The 20,817-nt window shown below is 47.5% G+C and overlaps 1 protein-coding gene across 1 annotated transcript; it reads left to right on the top strand.

Annotated features, from left to right (window-relative positions):
* The first annotated feature begins 167 nt into the window (after nt 1-167).
* Nucleotides 168-18,962, top strand: LOC128911062 (sentrin-specific protease 2-like). Its single transcript, XM_054205308.1, has 8 exons — nt 168-209; nt 7,372-7,389; nt 15,399-15,530; nt 15,949-16,152; nt 16,272-16,351; nt 17,458-17,542; nt 18,241-18,336; nt 18,900-18,962. The coding sequence occupies exons 1-8, from the start codon at nt 168-170 to the stop codon at nt 18,960-18,962; spliced, it is 720 nt and encodes a 239-aa protein (XP_054061283.1).
* Nucleotides 18,963-20,817: the final 1,855 nt, after the last annotated feature.

The following is a 20,817-nucleotide window of genomic DNA, read 5'->3' as shown; positions in this document are numbered from 1 at the left end:
CAGAGTCACTGTGAGAAGCTTTAATAGTACAAGTGTTTCTACTTCAGTGGAGATGAGGTTAGGAAAATTTGGTTCCCAGGAGGTTAAAAATGCTACATGGGAATGAATGCTGAAAGACAGGGATGAGAGAATAGACTCGTCCCGCCCCCAGTATCACCTCTCCGTTGATGTCTTCATGTCCTTCCTACAACTGTTATGTTTTTAGGGAGGTACGATTACTTCTGACTTGCTCGAGGTGGATTTCTGTGTGTTAGTTTTTTTATAACAAGTTGATGTAGTCGCTGTTGTGCAAGTCAACTGAAAACCAGTTCAAGACGGCAGCCGAACTTTAGTAAAGGTTTGCCAGGATAACCTGCGCTGTATTTCCAATCAGAAGGAGTGGGAACATGAAGACCTTTCGAGCAAAGTCTTTTTGAAACACAATTGTGCAGGGTACGACAGGACAGCAATTGCTATCCCACCTGCTTCCCTACTCTCTGCTCTTCTGTTCTTCCTGCTTCCCTACTCTTCCCTTTCCTATACTTTGATTTCAAACAAAAAATAATAAAATCACGTGCGGGCAGTCTTCCCCAAGGCTTCAAATGAGTGATGGCTGAACTTTTGTGAGTCATAACTAGGTAAGGTGTATGCAATGTACGTGTTTGTAAAATTAAGAGAGAAGAGCACAGAGCTACAACCTGCTATTTCAGACTAGATCAGGGAGCGGCTTTTCTAATGCTCTTGCTAGTGTTATTTATGACATTTTTGGCTTACTTAAGGCTTCTATTTTACCGAGTCAATGGCTTTTCTACTTTTTGAAGCGGGAAGCGCTCAAGTCTCTGCAGAGTAGCAGCAGCGTTTGGATAAAGAATCTAGGATATGACTTTCCGACTGTCTGTTGAGCTGCTCCAAGTCCACGCTGCCAACAAGAATTGTGCTCCTGAAAACGTGTTCTGCTTTCTCCCTTATACTAGTGTTTGGACAGCCAGTCGGATCTGGGAATTAAATCAGCTGATTTTTTTCCCTGATTCCGTTTCCAGCTGCGTTGCTTTGCAGGCTTGACTGGATTGTGCAGCCACGAGTCCTAGTGTCAGCATTGGGGATGGAGAAGAAATACCAGGTGCTTTCGCAAGTAATGGGACTTGCTATTTCAGCAGCAAAGCAAACTGAAACTGGTTTATGTCACAGTTTAAAAAGGGAGGGGAAAAAAAAAAAGAAGGGAAAAAAATTGGAAGTTGTGGAAGAAGAACTAAGGAAGCAGTTTGAGAAGGTTCGAAACAATCTGATAGCTGGATGCCACCAAAAGGACAGGTCGTTCTTTGTGTTCCTCCTTCATCAGCTGCCCTTGATCTGACTTTTTGTTGGGCTGGTCAGTACCCGAAGCTGTCAGAAAATCCTTTGCTTTTTGCTGCTGGACTAGTCTCCTGCCGGCTTGGTGGCACGGAGTGAGCCCCAGGGCCAGTGCAAGCGGCAGAGGTGGTGGGAGGAAGCTGGGCTTCCGTGCTTCTTGTCTGATAGTCTCATTTTTCAAAACACATTCTTGTCTTTTTTCACTTTTTTTTTTTTTCTTTTTGGTGGAGTGTGGGAACTGTCATGGGAAGGGACTGCTCTGCTTTCCCTCCCAGTGGATTCCCAGCCCCCCCAGCAGTGATCTGGTCTGGTGCTGGTGTGCTTCAGGGGGAGAGAGGCAAAAGCTGTTCCTTCTCTGTTGGATCGGTTGCTAAATTGAGTAGCAGGGGGGTGGAAGGAGTGTGAAGTGAGCGTAATTACACCTTGCATAAATGTTATCGTAGATTTGATGATGTGTAATGTGGGGCTGCAGCTTTCCTTAAGAAAAAAAGTGGAACTACGTAATTGTATAGGAATTTAGGATTTAAAAAATACCTCAATCGCTTTATTTGCCGGTATCTTCCACTAAGGAAGTGAAACCTGTAACTTGGGTCCCCGTGAGGAAAACCTGGATCTCGGAAGCGCAAAGAACACGCGGTCCTCACTTCCATACCTTACGGCTGCTTCTGTCCACGGAACCCTTTTCTGTCTGCTGCCCCCCAAATAATGCTGCTGCCCTGGCATTCCCTGCCTGTGGAGCAGGTGACTGTAACGCACCTTGATGAACGTGCTCCGAAATGTCATCCCTACAGCATTACCCGTTGTTTTCAATATGCTTCAAGGATGGAGAGAATGATTTGGAAACACACAAGCCTGGACTTCAGGGCTTCCACCTCGATGCCAGCAATGCCCAAGGAAGGGGAAGAACTGTTGGTAACCATCAAGGGAGCTGGTGGTTTGTAAAATGGACACGTCACAAATTCAAGGTCAGAACAAAATGGTTATTTAATACCAACACCAGTCCTGATCTGCTTACCAGCAGAGTTTGAATAGAGGGAGGATAAAGAAGTTTGGCTTTTCTTCTTTTTTCTTCCGCATTCATTCCAGGAGCCTGGTTTGGCAAGAGAGCAAGGATTAGGAAGAGAAAATGCCTGAAGAACAACAGAATGAGCTAGTAGAGACTGTGGAATTTGGGTGAGCTGTGGAAGTGGCTTGTACGAAGCCTCAATATGTGTCAGGATGCTGGGGCGTAAACTGCTTTTGGAGGGATGCAGGCTCCTGGTGTTTGACATTTTAGCCAGGGAGGATTTCCTGGGACTTGGTGGGGGGTGAGAGCTTTGCCATTGTAGGGGTTATTACCAGTCTCAGGAATATCTGGAGCAGGTGAGGTGCCAGGAGTTCCTTGGAGGCTGGAAGTACTAAAGAAGTGGCATAATCCTGTAAAATGGGGGAGATTGAAGAGGGAGGTTTCAAAGATCCTCCCTGCTGCTTCCCTCCGGTTGTGCATTTCTGGTGTCCTTCTCGGTATCAGACCACCCGTATTTCGACAAGGTTCCTTCTGTCTTGCCTGATCCCGCCAAGAGGGTGAAGTTTTATGAACAGAAGTCTTTTTCCCCAAAGGAAGAACAGCCTTAGTTTGGGGTTTGGCCCTTCTTTAATCTGGCGTTGTCTAACTCTTTTACAAAGAGTTGAAGGCTGCTTACAGCGCTATTAATACATTAACTCAGAACTCATGTCTGTGGATTGTTTCCTTTGGAAGGGAATAACACGTTGAGGTTAAATTTGTTGTTTGTAACCTAAATTAGTTCTCAGGATTTGCACTGCCCTTTGCAGGGTTAATATGTGAGGTGGCCATAGTTTAGGACACTTCCTCCAATATTTTGACGGAGAAGAATATGGCCTTGATTCTCTTGCTCCTGGAATTCACTGAAAATCTGCTTCATCCTGCGAGTTGTGTCCCACCCCGTCCCCACAGTGTTGGATGGGAGGCAATTGTAAATAGTTCAACTTGAAGTTGTTTGGAAGTGGTTTAAGCACGATCCCATGTTGGTTTAGCAAATGAATTTCAGAACGCTTAATCTGGAATGCCCATTAGGCTGAATATTCAGGTTTAAGAGATGCTACAAAGACAAACCAGGTGATTTTTGAAAAAAATCCGGTACTGCGGTGTCATGGCTGAGCGTTCTTGATCAGAATTGACACAAAATTTAGAACTGTTTGGTTTTAGGAAAAAATAGAATTCTGCTGCTGCTGAACTTGAAATGTTCTTTAATCTCTTGATAGAAAGAAAACCTTCTGGTGTGGTCAAACCAAGCCTTTAGGCAATGGCACTGAAGTTAAGTTTTATACCGATTAAAAAAAAGTCTCCAATGCTAATGAGGGTCTGTCATTACCAAAGAAGATTGCAAGTAAATAACAGAGTAGAGGGGGTATTATTTGAGAACAGTGTCTGAGCGTGTGACACAGGATTGCAGTTTCGGTCGGTGGAAAATGAGGATTTGTTTGGAAGTGTGAAGCCTGCACATGTAATGACACTTGTGCCGGTGTGTGTATATATGGATATATATGCACCACGCGGCAGGGGAGGGAGCAGAGCCCATCTCCAGGAGTGCTGGGCACCTCTCTGGTGACACCGGGAGGACAGAGCAGGGTCTCCGCACGCCTCCCCCAAAGCCATCCTCCCAGCCCAGACCAGATGTGGAGCAGACGCTGCAGCGGGGCTTCGCTGAGCTGATGTGCCACCTCCATGCAAGCCCCTGCCATGGCAATGGTGGCGGGAAGCTGAGGGACCCCTGCCCGGCACTCCTAGTCCTTCTGGGTCCACAAAGAGGTGGTGATGGCCACTAATCTGGCCACTGTTATGCCACTAAGTTGAAATATGCTGCTTCAGCATCCAGTTCTATGAAGCTGCTTTCACACTTTTCTCCACCGTGGACAGAAACGGGAGTGTTGCAGGTGAGTTTTGGCTTCACAGAGAGAAACCGAGAAAAACCTCGCATCTTTCTTTACCCAGGAACTCAAATGCCCTGCGCCCCCTCCAGCTCTCGGCTGCAGGATTCAGCTAACACCTGCGGGATGGGGAGAGGAGAGGGAGGCAGAAGCCGACTGAAGAGGCATCTCCAAGTCGCAGGCCCTGCGGGGGGCTGCCCTGCCCTCTGCCGGGCTGCTTCCACCGCCCACCCTGCCTGCAGCCTGCCTGCAACGCCTCTGCCATGGCCACTTCTGCCTCCAGCGCTCAGGCATCTTCCTGGGCCAGAGCCCTGAAGCATAAAGTGGAGCGGCAATTAAGTTCCTAAAGTAATGAGGAAGGTCGTTGTCATTAAACCACAGCCCACCACCACTTAAGACTCCCTGCAGGTGTCAAAAGCTAGGGGGACCTCCTGTGACAAGGGCTGTCCCAAAGGGCCATTCCTGCCCTGAGCCCTTTCATCTGCCCCCTTTGCTCCTCTTGGACTTAACCATTCATTTTCATTCCTCATGTGGAAAAGGCTCTCCAGGACGTGGCTGCAGCAGCACGGGCACATTTCCACCCCAGAGGCAACACCTGATAAACCACTAGGAAGAACCCTATTAAAACCCCAACCCTTAACAGCGGGGCAGGGCAGAGGATGGCCCCCGAGCGCCAGCCAAGGCCACCAGGAGCCAGCTCAGCACTCGCCAGCCCCACAGCGGCCGCTTTAGCCGGCCTCCCTGCAGCGGGCCCTTGGCCGCCGCTACATCACGGTTCGTCACAATGGTCGAACGCAGCGTCCGCGTCCCTAGTTGCAGCGGAGCCATGGCGGAACCGCACGCAGCGCCTGCAGCTCCCCAGCGGAGAGGCACAAAGCGTCGCTTGGGCCGTGAGGCCAGGGCTGGGTAAGCGGGGCCTTGTGGGACCCCCCGGGGCCTGCTTGGGGGTAACAGGACCCTCGGCCCCATGGCGTCGGCCTGAGGGGCTTGAGCCGTTAGCCGCTCTGCGGGCTGGGGCGCAGTGTGGTGTCCTGCCCCGGGGTCCCCGCCACGCTCCTGGGCTGGGCTCGGCCCCTTGAGGCTTTTCCGTGAGAGAAGGATGAACAATTACGGGCGTGAGTGGTGAAGGTGGTGGGCAAAGGAGATAAGCGTTAGCTACTCTCGTACTGCACTGCTGAAGCGCAGTCTGCGATTTTTTGGGATGGGGGGTTACCCTGTGAAAACTTGAATTTTTTACAAATTCAAATTATAAATCTTAATGAAGTGCCCTCAACACTGGTGGGGGAGGAGGTTTTGAAAAGAGGAGGGCCTGAGCTTCTGTGGGAGCCTACAGAGTTGCTGAGTTTTCCTAATACCTTCTTTCTTTCCTGTCCTTGCTAAGGAGGCAAGTCAAATGCTGGGCGTAAATAGGTGCTGTCTCCTGTAGAGCGTGGAGAAGGACATGAATGCGTCTCTCCCTGGAGAGTGGTCTCAAGTTGCTTTTATGTTCTGGCCCGTTTTTTCGGCATGTTTCAAATACTACTCAACACTCTGTGCGCTTCCCTGTTTCTGGCGGGTCCTTGGCAAAACCCCAGTTGCAATGACACAGTTTAGCCTCCTCCCGGGGTTGTGTATTCCCATGGGAGAGAGAGGTAGCTAGGCTTAGATTGATTTTTTCCTTCCCTTTTGTCCATGCACGTTCCCTGGCCATGCCCGCTTCAGAACAGCAAAGGTTTCCACGTTTATTTCTGAACTGGCAAGAGAGAATTCATCTTTTCTTGTGATCCAAGTAATTCTAGCCCTCCAAGTGTCTGTTAAAGTGAAAAAGGAGAAGACAAGGCTGTCACAGGTGTTGGGTGCTCTGGTAAAGGTGGAGAAAGAGGCACTTGTGTTCACAAACTGTGGTTATGAAGCGCAGTCAGGCGTTTAAACCGTGCTTCTCTGAGGAAGTAGCCTTGAGGAGGTTGGATTGTGCCGATCCCTGCAGAAGAATGAGGCTGGAAAGCTTTCACTGAAAAGCAGCCCAGAATGAGCTAGCTCTTGCTGAAGTCGAGCAGGAGGATACCAATATTTTGGGTTCCTTAGTTTTACCTTCTGCCACGTCAAATATGCTGAGTAAGGTTGCATTTTTATTATAGTGTATTTGCCTTTCAGACCTCCCTCCCCGATATTTTCTGCCTGACTTTAACAGCATAGTAAAAGCAAATATTCTTGGTATTGTATGAAAGGTGCCGCTAAGGATATCGGTTCCTTTTTGTGCTCCTGATACAGAGAGAAGATGAGATAGTCCATGAGTGGTGATAGCAGCAGGTTTTGGGGGCCTAACAGTTTGAAAGGAATGATTTTGTGTAAGAAAGACGGAAGAATTCTTCAAAGAATCCTTGGCGTCTGTCATGGCATTTTGTGGGGCAAATAGAGGAAAAAACCAACTAGGAGCAACCTTTGTGCTCCATTCCCAAAGTAAAAATGTGTACTGGATTTTATCGTTGTTATCAAGTGATAGAATATTTGGACATACGCTTAATAAGAAAGGGTGCAGCTAAGAATCCTTTGAAGAACGAGTTCCCGAGCACTGCTTTAGCAGTAAGTTATTGCAGTGGGTGTCTGCATGAGTTGCTTTCCCACCTTTTGTTTCCTGTCCTACTTAGTCTTTTCTTTGCAACTCCGTGTAGTGACTGAGGAACTTGGAAGGCTTAGTAATGGCTGGTATGTGGCTTTCCTTGAGGAAAGAGGAAAACTTGGCATCGTAACTTCTGCAAGTTTTTGGTGATAGGAACAGATGTAAAATGTTAGGAAGCATTAGGAGAATGAGGAAAAGAGGCCTAATAGGGTGTAGTGGGATAATGAGCTGTGTGTGAGCGGTCCGTTGCCTGGGAGAGGTTGTGGGGGGTTGATGGGGGATGCTCAGCGGTGTGCTCAGGTTGGGTGTGTGTGCCTGAGATGATCGCAGGGGTGCTCGGAGGAGGAGACCTTTGGGCTATGAAAAGTAACTTTGGAAGTTTGGGTCCTGTGAAGGGAAGTCAGCCTGGTAGAAGCTTCAGGAAGTTTCAAACCACTCTTCTGTGTTTTCTTTCCTCAGGATTTCTACACCTGTGGAGGATCCCGATGAGCCTCCAGCCAAAAAGAGAAGAACAGGTATTGGACGTTACAGAAGTCTTTAATAGGCCTGATTTTTCTTCGGTTTCATCTGCCTTAGAAAACTCTGGCTTTTGTACTTCTTTTGACTTTTCTACTTTTTCTACTTTAGTTTATTACTTTTGTGGTAAACACGTACACGTAATAAACTGCATGCATGTGTGGAGGGGGGAGGAGGATAAATTGCACCCTGTGCTGCTTCTCCGGAAACAGGGAATGTTCCCCAAAGCAGGGTTTTTTTGCAGATCTGGCTGGCAGACTCACGGGTGGGTTAGTCTTTGAGCTGTGGCTCTGAGGGGCTGCTCAGTGAGGCAACTAATACAAAAATTGCCACCAAGTGCTGTTGGCAGAAGGGCGCGTAACATGGAATGGGTTACACTGCTTTAGCTGGGACTAAGAGGAGGGGCTTTGGTGCCAATAGAAATCCTAATCTCCTTTCCTATCATGTTCTTATATGGCCTGTCTTTGCCTTTTTAGATTATGACGACTCCGAGCATGGAGAGAAACCTGAACAAGTTGCGACTGTGGGCAAGTTGCAAACCAAGGCAACTAAACGACGGAGAGTATCAGTGAGCAACGATGCTGCGAGCAGAGAGTCTGGGGAAGGGGTTAGCAAGGGTTGGGAAAATAGGGCGAATCTGTGGAAGATGAAAGAGCAAGCGTCTCTCCCTGAAGCGTCCTGAAGTTGGGCCTGCTCTGAGCCTGTGCAGCAGTAGGTGGTTCTTTTCCATTTCTAGCAGGCAGCTCTTGTGTGCTGGGTTTGCCTTCCTCAGCTCTGCGTCCTCTGCTCTGGCACTTGTGGCCGAGGAAGGAGCAAAGCGTTTGTTGCCTTCCAGATACTTTCCCATCATCCCAGTTTATGGTTGTCCTGTGCTTGTAAACTGTTGTTACTCTCTCTCTCAATCTTGTAGTTAAGGAATCAAAATACACTACTTTGCAAGAAAAACTGCGTACTTCCTCTGGATAAACCTCCTTCTGATAGGTTCATAATCCACCGTTCCGGGGGAGGATGGCTGTAGGACTCGGACTCGGTTAAAACGAGTCATGAGCTGCTTGACTTCCCAGTTTGGTTCAAGTAGTAGTGCTATTTTTCTTATTGCCCTGTAGGATAAGAGGAATAAGAAGCCGTCGTGCTGTAATTATTTGTTCGTGAGAGAGTCATTCTCTCTTATTTGTTCAAAATATCTTTTTGAAGGGCTAAACTACCACACTTTGGACTAGTGATAACTGCGTGACAAGCTTATATTGTTTTAATCACTGCAGATATGAGAGCCTGTATTAAAAGCCTAAAGTGTACTCGTCAGAGATCCTGCAAAGATTGCCATTCTTCCGCAGTCTGAGCGGGCAAATCATGGTCCCCAAGTCAGAACAGAGTTGACTAAATTTCAGGACGTTTATGTTTGCTGACATTCACATGGAATTCACGTTTTACTCTCGTTGTTTTCCTTTTTTTTGTTTGCAGTCCACCTTTTCTGAGCCTCCAGCTAAAAGACCAAGATGGTGTATGGAAGAAGGAGGAACACTACGGATTGGTAAGGCTGACATGGAGTTATGAACTCGTTTCTTTTTCACCCGCCCTTGTGCACCGTACAGCTGGACCCCTAGAGTTCTGTAGGGCTTATTGCAGGCACAATACTAGGCAGCGTCTGGGAATACTTGAGTGTGAGCTCTGATTCCTGCCTGCATCCTTGCATTGCCTCTGGAGTGGAGCCAGGCGTTGATCTTGTCATCTCAGTAGACGAGCTGCCTTGGATGCAGTCCTTCAGTTCTGATATGTCCACTGTTGGCTTGCCAGAAGTCAATTGTTTGAAAAGCTGATTTTGGGTAGTAGGTCCTGATAACCCTTTTTTATTTCGGGTTTTGGCTGGCAATCCCTTGTGTGCACAACTTTCTGTAGTTGCCAGTATGAAACTCTGAAACTCTCCTCAAGTGACATAACACAAATAATATTATGATGTAGGAGAGAAAATGACAAGTTTTCTTTTGTGAAGCTCTTGACTGTAAACTCATAAAACCCTTCAATTTCTTTTTGTAGTTATCGATGCCTTACGCTCACTGTCCCTTTGTGACAAGACAATTCCGCGTCTGAGGTAAAAATCCTTCCGTTTTCTTGGAGTTCTTCTCCGAAAGGTTTATTGCCTTTCTCTTTCGTTGTTGAACTTCCTCCGTATTGCCTAACATTTGTATTTGTGTCCACAGAGCAATATTCCTCCAAGGTAGCCTGGAACTCCCTCAGGCTGCTGTACTAAGGGAGGTCTCCAGCTGCTTTTTTGGTTTTTTCTCCCCCGACTGATTTTAAGCTTTTTCTTTAAATCCAGATACTTCATAGCCACAGGAGATTAGATAAAGATTAAAGGTCTGTGGTAAGAGGAAGTGTAGAACTTGAGAAGAGGCTGAGGTGACAAACAGCAGTGTATCTTCAAGGCAGTTGTTCTGATTTTCGCTTTGACTTCTCTGTACTTTCCCATGAGCTAGTTGAAGACAGCAGGTCTTCATCTAAAGGTTGTAAACATCTCGCGTCTGTCTCCATCATCATCAGCGTACGTGCTTTAACACAACAGCTGTTGGTGAAGCTAGCATCGGGAGCTGCATATTTGAACCTTCTCTTGATACTATTTCTTTTGCCCTTGATGTTTTTAGCACAAGCCAGAGGGGCAAGCAGGACATCAAACCTGCCTCAGGCAGCGTCTTGACACCGAGGCCACCCATTAAGGAGCGCGCTGCGCCAGAACGCAGCACTTTGGAAGCCAGCAAAATGGGGAGGCTTTTCTGTACTGCTGAAGAGGTAACCTGAGTGCGAAATGTGTCTTTTGAACGGAAAGAACTTAGCACTGATAGCAAAACGGCGTGTAAAGGCTGAAGGAGCAGTTTGTAACAGCACAGTGGGTGTAGTGAAAGAAGTTGAAGGGATGCTTCTGGGAAATCAGCATATAGCATTTCATTTGCCTTTACGTGCATCAAGTCTTGGAACAGAGCAGTGGTTTGTTGCCAAAGGATTGAATTTTAAACCATTTTCATGGACCTGGTGTAGTGGGGGAGGACCCTGCAGCCAGTTTCCCTTGTCAGTGGAGCTGTACTGCCTTGTCACTAAGTATGTATTTGTTGCAGAGTTGTTTCACTATGTTGTCCTTAACCTAGCTCAACTCTGCTCTTTAGGTAGCAAGTCTAAAAGGATGGCGGAGGGAAAAAACCCACTGAGTTGCTGCTACTCCTTCCTTACAGGGCTATCTGAGAGGTCCTTCCCTGTCCTTTCCTTCCAATACCTGAAGGAACCATTGGAAAATTCCTGATGAGCTTACATGGGAGAAGAATGTAGGGCAAAGTGCTGGAGAAGCAGGCCATGGCAAGCTGTGGAGCATGATTAGGATACGCCCGGGGACTCATAGCAGCCAATCATGATGTCTATTGGCAGGAATGCCTATTAGCCTGAATTATTAGGCAAGGGGTGCAGACCATAGCTGAAGAGCAGAGGCCCCCAATTGAGGAAACAGTTGCAGAAGGAATTTTGAGCGTTCTGGTGGGACACGAGCTCCTAGAGCAGGGCTAACACAAAAGGAAGGTGGGAATTCCTGCTAAAGTAAATGTGAATAACGTGCCAGTATTTTGGGAGCAGCCTGTGCAGTCCACGCTATATCCGGATGACAAACGTTTGCTTCACATGCAGTGGTTCTAAGCTGTTTGTTTTTCCCTCCATTTTGCTAGGATGTTCAGCGAGGAGAAAAGGTGAAACATCAAAAGCCTTTGGAACCAGTAAAGGAAGAAGATGCTGGAAGCCGTCCTAATCCAGAGCCGACAAGGTTCCGCAAGTAATTATAGGCAAAATTACCTTTAACTTCTTGGTGGTAACTTTGTAGGTGTTGTACATGGAAGCGGAGGGGATGACTGTGTCCTACTGTGGGGGTTCTGGGCAGTGTCCCAGGGCAAGTGTTGGGGCAAAGTAATTTTTAAAAGACCGACCCCCCTGCTTCAGCTCCCTGCAATGAAGCACGAATAGTCCCTGAATGATCTGTTGGGCTCATATCTCAGAGCAGAGCTGGAGCATGTGAAGCAGATTCCTTTCAGGTGAAGCTAAACCAGAGCGTGTTCCCAGGGCACGCGCCTAATGCACTCCGACTGCTAATGAGCATGTAGTCTCTGAGGTCAGGGTAGAGCAGGTCTGAAGTAAAATGTCCTCCTCGGTGGCCTCCTCAGGTTAATCCAGGTATTTGTAGGATGTGCAAAGAATGTTTCTTTCTTTTTAAAGACAAACCAAAAAAGCCACTGATTGACTGGTAAAGGGAACAAATACCACGATTGATTGATCTCTCTTGAAATTCTGAAGAGACAGAAAATTGGACTCGTGTATCTTCAGTGTGCCCGATTTGAAAGTGGCCGAGTTTCTGAACGTAAACTCCCCATGGAAATCCCTTTGCATTTTGTCCGGAAACTAGTGCAGGAGACAGGATGTTTCTGCCAAGGGATTAAACAGCTTAATTTTACGTTACGTATACCTGTTGCTTTACCCATGACTTCCAACTCTAACGTAGACAGTTGCGTACGTCTGAACTGGATCTGTCCTAGTGAATTGGTATGTACTGACAAGAAATGCCCTAGGTATAAAAATAGTGATTCTCCTCTGTTGTTTTTGCTGCACCAAAGGGTTGAAGCCTATTCCAAGGAACCTGTGATGACTGACCCGGAAGAAACAAAAGGAGGAGATGTTTATCCATATCCAACGCTAAGGACTGGTGAGTATCCCCATGATTCAAATCCCTTCCAGTTTGTAGGTAGACTTCAAATGAAAATAGGGCATTTCCTATACACTCCCACATGATATTCAAAGTTCACACTGCTTGCCAGAGTTCAAACTTCCTAATTTAAATATTTTTTTTTTATTTATTTATTCCTCAGAAACGGAGAGCTACGTACATCTGATGGCAATTGAAAGTTGACTTATTTTTTTAATACTACTGCTTTTCTGTGCAGGTATCAAATTGGTAGGTGTTTGCTGCCCAGAGCTGTCTCAGGGAGATGTTGTGACCAGGTAGAGTCTCTTTTCATCACGGTTCTTGTTTCTTTTGGCTCTGTGCGCGTGTCTCTTTCCGTGCCTGTTCTTCTCCCCGCTTTAAACACTAGCGCTCTCTTTAGCCGTGCGGCACTGTTGTGTGCTTAAATTGTCAGTGGTTCACCTGAGCGTGAGGGGAGAGAAGGAAATAAAGGAACGGATAGAGTATGACGGGTTGAAGTGAAAGGAACATTTTCTTGCCTTTTTTTGTGGATTTAACTACCAAGGGAAGTCATTTGACAAAGCTTGTGATACCTACTCTTACCACGCTGGACTGAAAGTGGAGAATACTGTGAGAGTCTGTTGTAGGTCTCCCTCCTGAACAAGGGGGTCTTTGGTGACAAGGCAAATTCTTGGTTTTGAGGAAGGCACGTATAGACAGACATCTTTACTGTCTGTGTATTTGTTTGCTCTTCAGAGTCTGCGTGGTTTTACTGGTAATCCTCTCCAAATGGGGACAGTCACTCTCTTGACTAGCCTACAGAAGGCAAGTAAATATCCTGTAGGTCTCCCATTTTTCATTCCCTGTGCTGGTCTTAGTTCCCGTAAGCTAACTGTATGTGGCTGCAGGTAGAGTTGCGGGTGTTCATGTTATACCTTGCAGTATAAGCCCTAGCACGGAGCATTTATCCCCAGTAGATCCCAGAGCACTTGACAGAGGAAGTGCTGGTTGCTTCCCTGTTTTCCAAATAATGAAACTGATCAAGAGAAACCAAAGGAGTCTTGCACAGGGAGATGGGAAGGAATTTACAAAGCTCCAGCGCTTCCTTCTATGCCAGTCTCGCTGCTCCGAAAGAATCGTGCTGGAAGCGGAGACGATGTTGTCACACGTGTGCAACCGAGGCTGTAGTCAGCATCAGCCTTGAAAAAGCATTTCTTGTCCAGAAGGTGAATTCTTGAGAATTCCGTGGGACAGTACAGGTCCACAGCTCACTGCTCTCTCTCTTTCTCTCTCCCGTTCCTCGCAGGGGCTCCCCACCAGCAGAAGAATGTCTGGAAGAGGACGGAGCGGTGAAACAAGCTGTTGCAGTTGCAGGGGTAAGCTTGTGTTATTCATGATTTCATTTTTTAGGAAAATGTATCTGGTTGTGATCAGAAATTTTTGCGCTCCTCCCTTTCATTACTTCCTCAACAATATCTGTATTCATCCAGGTCGTTTTTCCCAAGGGAAGCGGGAGCATGATTTGTTGAGTAGCACGATCACAAAGGGTTTCCCGCTGCCGTTCATTTTGTTTCTAGACTATGATGAGCGCACTACCCTATACTATTTTTCTTCTTCCCCTTTGATGTGTTGGGTACAGCCTCAGAGTCTTTACTGCACAGGCTTGGTTGACCTGCAGAGCCGGACTGTGGTATCTTTAGTGGTGTCTTGTTTTGTGAGATAGGAAGTACATCTCTTTGACTTTCGTCTCTGGTCAGGATTGAGATCAAAATTAAATTTTAGTCCTGGAAATCAGAGCTATTAATCTCCATCTCAACCTGATACCTACCTGCGGAGGCTTTTCTGGGGTTCTTAACGCTACTCCAAGCCAAACTAACTTCCTGCCTCTCTTGCCTCCGTTTAGTTTTGAGTGCAGCACTACATGGGTGCGCAGTTGGGATGCAGTCCTCGACAAAAAGTAACTTTGGAGTCGGCTGGTTAGATGCGTGTACAAAAGCCCTTCCAGTTTTAGTCATGAGCAAGATTTTCTGTGCTATCCCCTAGCAAAAAAATCTGTGCTGGATTGGTAGCTTAACGTCCTTTTGTCTCACAGGAACAGCGTGGAGCTCAGATCGCAGAAGGTGTGTTATGCCAAGTACCTCTGGCACCCGCCCAGGCCAAAAAGTCACCCGCCCTTGCCGTGAAAGGAAAGAAAGTCATAAGGCTGAGAAGAATAGGAAAAGACTTTACTCCGCTCACAGAGGTACCGTAGCTGACGGGCTGTTTGACAAAAGAGAAGGCTGTGAAACAGCTGCAAGGAACTCCATTTGTTACAGGTGGTTCTTCAGGCTTTTTGAAATCTGAAGAACTTGCATTTAAGCTGTTAGGGAGTGTCTGCAGCTGTGACTTCCCAGTGCAAAGGTCAGCACTAAAGCTGGTTTGAAGGATTGAAAGGATTTAAGCATTTGATGCTCCACGCACTCCTTCAGTTGTGCTAACCTAAGGGTTGGTGGGGCTTCTGTTACTCGGACAAAAAGGAGTCCACGTTTAACAACAGCCTCCCCTGCTTGTCTGAGTGTTGGCCGCTTTTATTCTTGGGAGTTGCAGTCTGATCGAGCGCCCCCTTTTTTGCCTCTTGAGGATTGACTTGGAAAGGGCTAGCAAGTCCAGAGTTTACAACGTCTGCGGGGTGATGCTCAGTACAAGGAAAACCAGGGGTTTTCTTGTCCTGCTAGCCCACGTTCAACCGAGAAGAAGATGCTCTGGCAGTTCAGAGTATTTTATACTAACAGACCCAGTGGTTGCTTTGCATTCCCTAAGCAGAATTTCCTTTGCATGGAAACCTGCAAATGACAACCAGTTGCATGCACAGCCTGGACTCCCGATTGCCTGACTGCAGTGTAGCTGCCTCGGTTTCTCCCTTTGCTGGTACTTCAGCTCCCTTGAAGTTCCCCCACCTTCCCATTCTTTCAGGCTCCTGACGTAGCTGCCTTGGCATGGAGAATGCCTGCTGTGGTTGCCTTAAACCTCAGCGTTGCGAGGGCTGCAGCATCGCATGGGAAAGGCGTTTGCTGTGTGTTTGCTCGTCCCTGCGTTTTATCTCAGCTTCCTTGGTGAAAACAAATTGAGGCAAACCTGGGCCCTGAAGTTCCAAGTTGGGATGCTGAAACCAACCAACCAACCAAAAAGGGCGATTGCTAACCTAGCCGAAAGCCGGCAAAGGCAGTTGCTCTGTCACCTGAGCTTCATTTCCAGGCCGTGTTTGAGCTGAAAGGTGCCCACAGGTTGGCATGCTCGATGCTCTGTTTCACAAGTCCTTCCCCATTTAATTGTCCATTTCAGGCCATGGAGAGAGAGGTCGTTGCCGCATTAGGCAAAGGTGAGCCAGAGGAGATCATGAGCAGTGCCTTCAACCTAAAGGTGACTCGTGAGGACATCCACACCTTAAGGAACGGTTGCTGGCTAAATGATGAGGTAAAACTAGCTGCAGCACAGGGATCTTCTAATTGAGCATTTCTTTAAAAATACCCCTTCACCGTGTACTTTTCAAAGTTATTTGATGACCTGCACTGCAGAGGCTAGAAATCTCTGTGCAGTTCTTATTTTAGGTACTGAAGGGTCCAGTGTTCCTGGCAGTTCCTTTACTTGTTGTGTTATGTGCTTCCAGGAGTTAGTCCAGGTTCTTGGAGTGGGTGGCAGGTGTTTTTACCAAAGTGCAGTTTGATAAACAACTGTAACCAAGTGCGAAGTTCTCTCAACAAAAGCTGACAGCTGAGGCTGGAGTTCTCTCAGCTGCGTACTTCAGAGTGGCCAGAAGAGAGATGTGGCTGTATTTTTCGTTTGGTAAGCTAGCGTCTGATTTTACATCTCCAGTTTACTCTTTGTGGTACAGGTCATTAATTTCTACATGGGTCTTGTGATGGAGAGAAGTAAGAAGGCAGGATATCCATCAGTCCACGCTTTTAGTTCCTTGTTTTATGAAAAACTAGCTTCTGGGGGCTACAGGACAGTAAGAAGATTGACCAGACGCGTGGATGTCTTCCACAAGGACGTCATCTTAGTGCCCATTAACTTGAGCTTGCACTGGGCACTAGCGGTGAGTCAAACGGGCTTGTTATTTAGAGTTGGGTGGGGAGAAAAAGCTAGCAAGAAAAGTCATGGAGGTTTGTGCAGCACAAGGTGGTGCTTTGTCTAACAGTCACCTTTGAATAACAGGTCATAGACACCAGAAAGAAGACCGTCAAATACTACGACTCCCTGGGACAAGGAGGGGACAAGATTTGTGAGACTTTGCTGTAAGTAACTGCTCAGTCAGTGCTTTTGTGTTGTGAATGAGGAGAAGGGTTTTGGGTTTTGCCCCTGTGACACGACGGCAAGTTTCCACATTTCCTGTAGATAACAAACCAGAAATCTTGGATTCGCTTGCTGCGAGTTGTCTGACAGTGACTCCTTCCCTAGTGTCACGTCGTCCCCTCCACCCAGCGTCTTGGATGCCTGGGTTCTGCCACCTTCCCCCTATAGCACAGACAAAGACATGGTAGCCCCGTGGCACACGGGCACCAACCTTGTTAGTGATCAATAAAATGGGGCTATTGACGAAAGGGAAGAATTTGAGGGCAGAAGTGTTTGAGGATACCGCTGGGTGCTCTTTGTAATTCTGACATTCTCGTTCAAGACAGATACCGTGTAGCCAGCTTTTGCAGCTGTGTCAGCTGGCACGCACACCTCTCCAACGTAACGGGGACAGGTTTTCCTGTTGTGCAAGCAGGCGTCCTTAGAAGTCTCTGCCACTGATGCAGAGGTAGTAAAACCCCTTAATCCAGCAGCTTTGTAGCCCAAGAGCAAGGAGAGCGGCCCCGCAGAGACAAACCAAGCGTTGGTTTAGTCCGGTGCTGTCCTGAACAGTTAAGAGCAGGTGCCTGGGAAAGGCTATAAGAACAGGTCTGCATCCAGTCCTTTTTTCCAGCAACTGGTGGCCTGGAAACTTCCTCAGCCAGAGGTGCTGGCCCAAAAGCTTTTGTATTTGTTCTTCCGGAGGCGCACGCAGTCTGTGGGATTCAGGCACGTGGTGGGCTGACGACATTAGGGTTCCTTGCTTGGTTTTTCTCTTCTTCCTCTGATAACATGGGATTTGGGGTTTTTTGACCTCTGCTAAGCAATGACCTTATTTGGAATTGTCGGAATTGTCGGTCTCATTCCTGATGGTTAGCTCGCAGCCTCTCGCAGCGTTTGTAAATTTAAGATTTGGATTTTTCCTCCAAATGCCTGAAATCAGCTGCTGTGAGGATCCTCTGACGTGTTTACTCTCCTGCCATTCATCTTCCTGTGATCTTTCAGCAGCTCTTTTTTTCTCGGCCTAAATTACAGCGATGAAGAGTGGCTTTTCTTTTGTTTTCAACAGCAAATACCTGCAAGAGGAGAGCCGTGAAAAAAGACACGTGAAGCTGAATGTTTCAGAGTGGACTGTTCACAGCATGGAGCCACATGTGAGTGAGCACTGCTTGCACTTGAAATGTGAACTAGAACTCCTTGTCACAAAGCTCTTAACGCTTTCTCATAAGGCCAGGACTTCAGAGAACAGCCATAAGCATCTTCTTCTGGTCCCACATGGGGCTGCAAGTGGCCCAGGAAACCGTGCTGGGATGAAATCTTTGAGCAGTGCCTCTCCTTGCTGGCCGAATACTTTGTTGGTTTTTTTTTAATTCCTCTGCCACGTGAAGGTGAATTTGGCTTTGCCCCCATTTCACAAGTCAAATTTCAAGTCTCTTTAGCAGTTGTCAGAGAACGTGGGCTGCTTGTTTGCAGCCCAAATCCTGGCACGTGACAAAGCAAGGGCTTGGGCTGATGTTTCTCAGCAATAGCGAAAAGCAGCACCGAAAGCCTCGATTTAAGGGATGTCACTTCAGAAAGACACTGTAGAAACCTCCAGACACCTTGCAGGGAGGAAGCCTGCTGTCCCTTATCAGCCTGCCAGGAATTTGGCTTGTAACATCCGAGCGTAGGAAGCCGAGGGGAGGGATGATGTGCAGTTCCTGGGGTCTGTTCCTTGTGTTGGGGAGCGGTTACTGGGGATGGTGCAAGTTCAGGAGTGTCTGGTTAGGGTATTTTTGGTAATGGGTGCTGCTTCCAAGTTGCTTTTCCTTGAAGATAGAGGCAAATTCTCCATCTTCTTTGCATTCGTTAGGAAATCCCTCAGCAATCGAATGGAAGCGACTGTGGCGTTTTCACCTGCAAATACGCAGATTACATCTCGAGAGAGAAACCGCTGACCTTTACACAGGTGAGTGAAGGTTCTAAACAGCTCCAGCCCCTTTCGCACAGAGACAAGAGCCAGGGAAGTTACGCAGCGGCTGTTAATTGCATCTGGTGCAGCGGCTGAGGTTTTGTACCTCTCTCCGTTCTTGGGAGATAGTGGCTGGGCTGCAACTTCCAAGTGGCCTCAGCAGGGCAGAGCTGTGTTCTCCATCCTGGCGTCCGGTATCTGCTCCCAGTGAGATTCCTCTTGGGCGAGGTACTGGAGCCAGGGGGTTTGTGAGATCTGGCCTTGGGATCTTTGGGAGAAATGGGTCTCAGCCTTTGACCAGTGAAGACACTGGTTCTTTTCCAAGGCAGTGCTCTTCTGTGAAAGTGCTTGTGAGCTGTTGTGTGGTCAAGGAGATCTGGTTTTGGTGGCATGTCACCCTCTTAGGAGCTGTGCGGGTGAAAGCCAGGTTGTACCGGAAGGGCAAGCGTTGGCGGTTCTTAAAAGGAAGTGTATAATAAGGAAGTAACTGGGCGTTTCTGCGTATTTTGTGTCTCTTTCTGCCATGATGTGTATTTAATGTATTTTTCTTTTCTTTTCAGATCCACATGCCTTATTTCCGCGAGAGGATGGTGTGGGAAATACTCCATCAAGAGCTGCTGTGAGGCATGCGCTACCAGAGTAACACTGTCATCACCTTTGGGTGACTACCTCTTCTTTTAGTTACTTTTCTACTACCTCATTTGAAATAGCAGCAGGCACACAAGTTTTTCTCTTTAGGTTAAGTAGTAGTGGTTAAGATTGTTATTTCCCCCCCTGCCTGCCCCTATTTTGGAGACAGTAACTCTCCTTGAAATTAGCTAACACACCTTAAGCACAAGCTGGAAAGGTTGGCGTCACCTGGGCAAGGAAATGGTTAACAACAAATGCTGTGAACTTCCATCGCAGAGAGGGCTGCTCACACCTCGCAGCGCACGTGGCCGCGTTCTGGACGAATGGGACTCATCTGGTGGTGGTGACATTGCACGAGTGGAACTTCTCTCACAGCACACGTGGTCACGTTATGGACAAATGGGACTCATCTGGTGGTGGCAACAGTTGTGTGAGCTGAACTTCTCTTCCCAACAACAAGGTGCTGAACTACTGTTTCCTCAAAGAGAGTTTTCTTCTGTTTCTGGAATAATCTACCATCTACTTGATGCCTACAAGTGGATTTATGATGACCATCAGAAGAAAGCATTTACCATCTTTTGATTTGCGAGAGAAACCCCTGTGGTTGGGGTTGGTTTGGTTTATTTCTGTCTCCAGAGAGTTTTATAATGGGAAAAGAGAAGTATTTATTTATTTTTATTAAAATAAATATTTAAATTATTTAAAGAGCCTTACTGGAATGAAACTTGATCTGGTAATGAGAGTGATTTAGGGTTTTTTTGTCTTTGAAAATAAGGTTGACATATCAATGTGGGTTTTAGCTCACTCACAGTCTATGGAGGAAGAAGACTCTGGCCAGGCTGGGTATCAGAGCACCAGAACCTCCAAGCGATTGTCCCAAAATGCTGAAGGGACAACCAGGACGTTGTTCACCAGCGAGAATCCCAGTAACAGCCAAGTAGGAGATTATTGCTGCTCTGCCGCAGGCGCTGCCTCCAGGCGTCTGCCCAATGAAGAGCTTGTGTCGATCCTCGCTCTGTTACGCTCAGACCCAGCTAGATCAGTTTAAACATGGCGTTTCCCCCTTTCTTTCATTTTTTTCCCCCCTCTAGCTTGCACTCCAGAGCTGGAGTGGGATTTCAGGTCTTTCCTTGACCATCGTAGAGGAAAAATTGCCCAAGAGGTGGTTTGGAAGCCCCGTGTTGGAACGCTTGTACAAATGACCATGTGGTGTTGTTTCTGTAATGGCAGTTACCATCATGTGAGGTGATTCCTGCCCGGTGATGCGGTCTCTCCTCTCCTTGTCTTCGGGGGGAAAGCTGGTGATTTTGGGGCCATGCCCTCTGTCGCCGTGGGTGGGATCAGCCTTCCCGGTGCTGCTCCTCGCCTGAAGGTCTGCTCTCCTGGGCCGGCTGACGCGGTGGTTTGGCTGTGGTGCGGGTCAGCAGCCGCATCGCTCTCTGCTTTCAAAGTGATGAGCTTAATCTGTCCCCAAATCAGAGGAGATTGTCCAAAGGAAGAACTATTACAAAGGCAATGTGTCGTGGTTTGTCCCTCCATGAGATACTTCATCTTCCCGGGCTCCCGGAGGACGTGGAAGATTTTAGCTGTTTATTACCGCTAGGACGCAGTAGCTGAATGCTCGAAGTGTCCTTTCCCCTTCCCTTGGGTTCTCGCTGTCTGGGGGATGCAGTTTTGAGGCTGACCCTGTGCTCTGCTGAGTACAAAAGCAGAATTTGTGGGTTTTTTGCGGGAAAAAACCCCAATGAACCAGCAAACAAGCCCTGCAGAGGGGCGAGTGGGGTAAGGACACTGCCCAGGTCCTCCTGGGCCCCCCCTGTTAAGCAGAGGGGGCTCGGGGGTGTGATG

Source organism: Rissa tridactyla, chromosome 6 (genome assembly GCF_028500815.1).
Source record: "Rissa tridactyla isolate bRisTri1 chromosome 6, bRisTri1.patW.cur.20221130, whole genome shotgun sequence".
Lineage (NCBI taxonomy): Eukaryota > Metazoa > Chordata > Aves > Charadriiformes > Laridae > Rissa > Rissa tridactyla.
This window is presented reverse-complemented; position numbering and strand designations above follow the sequence as displayed.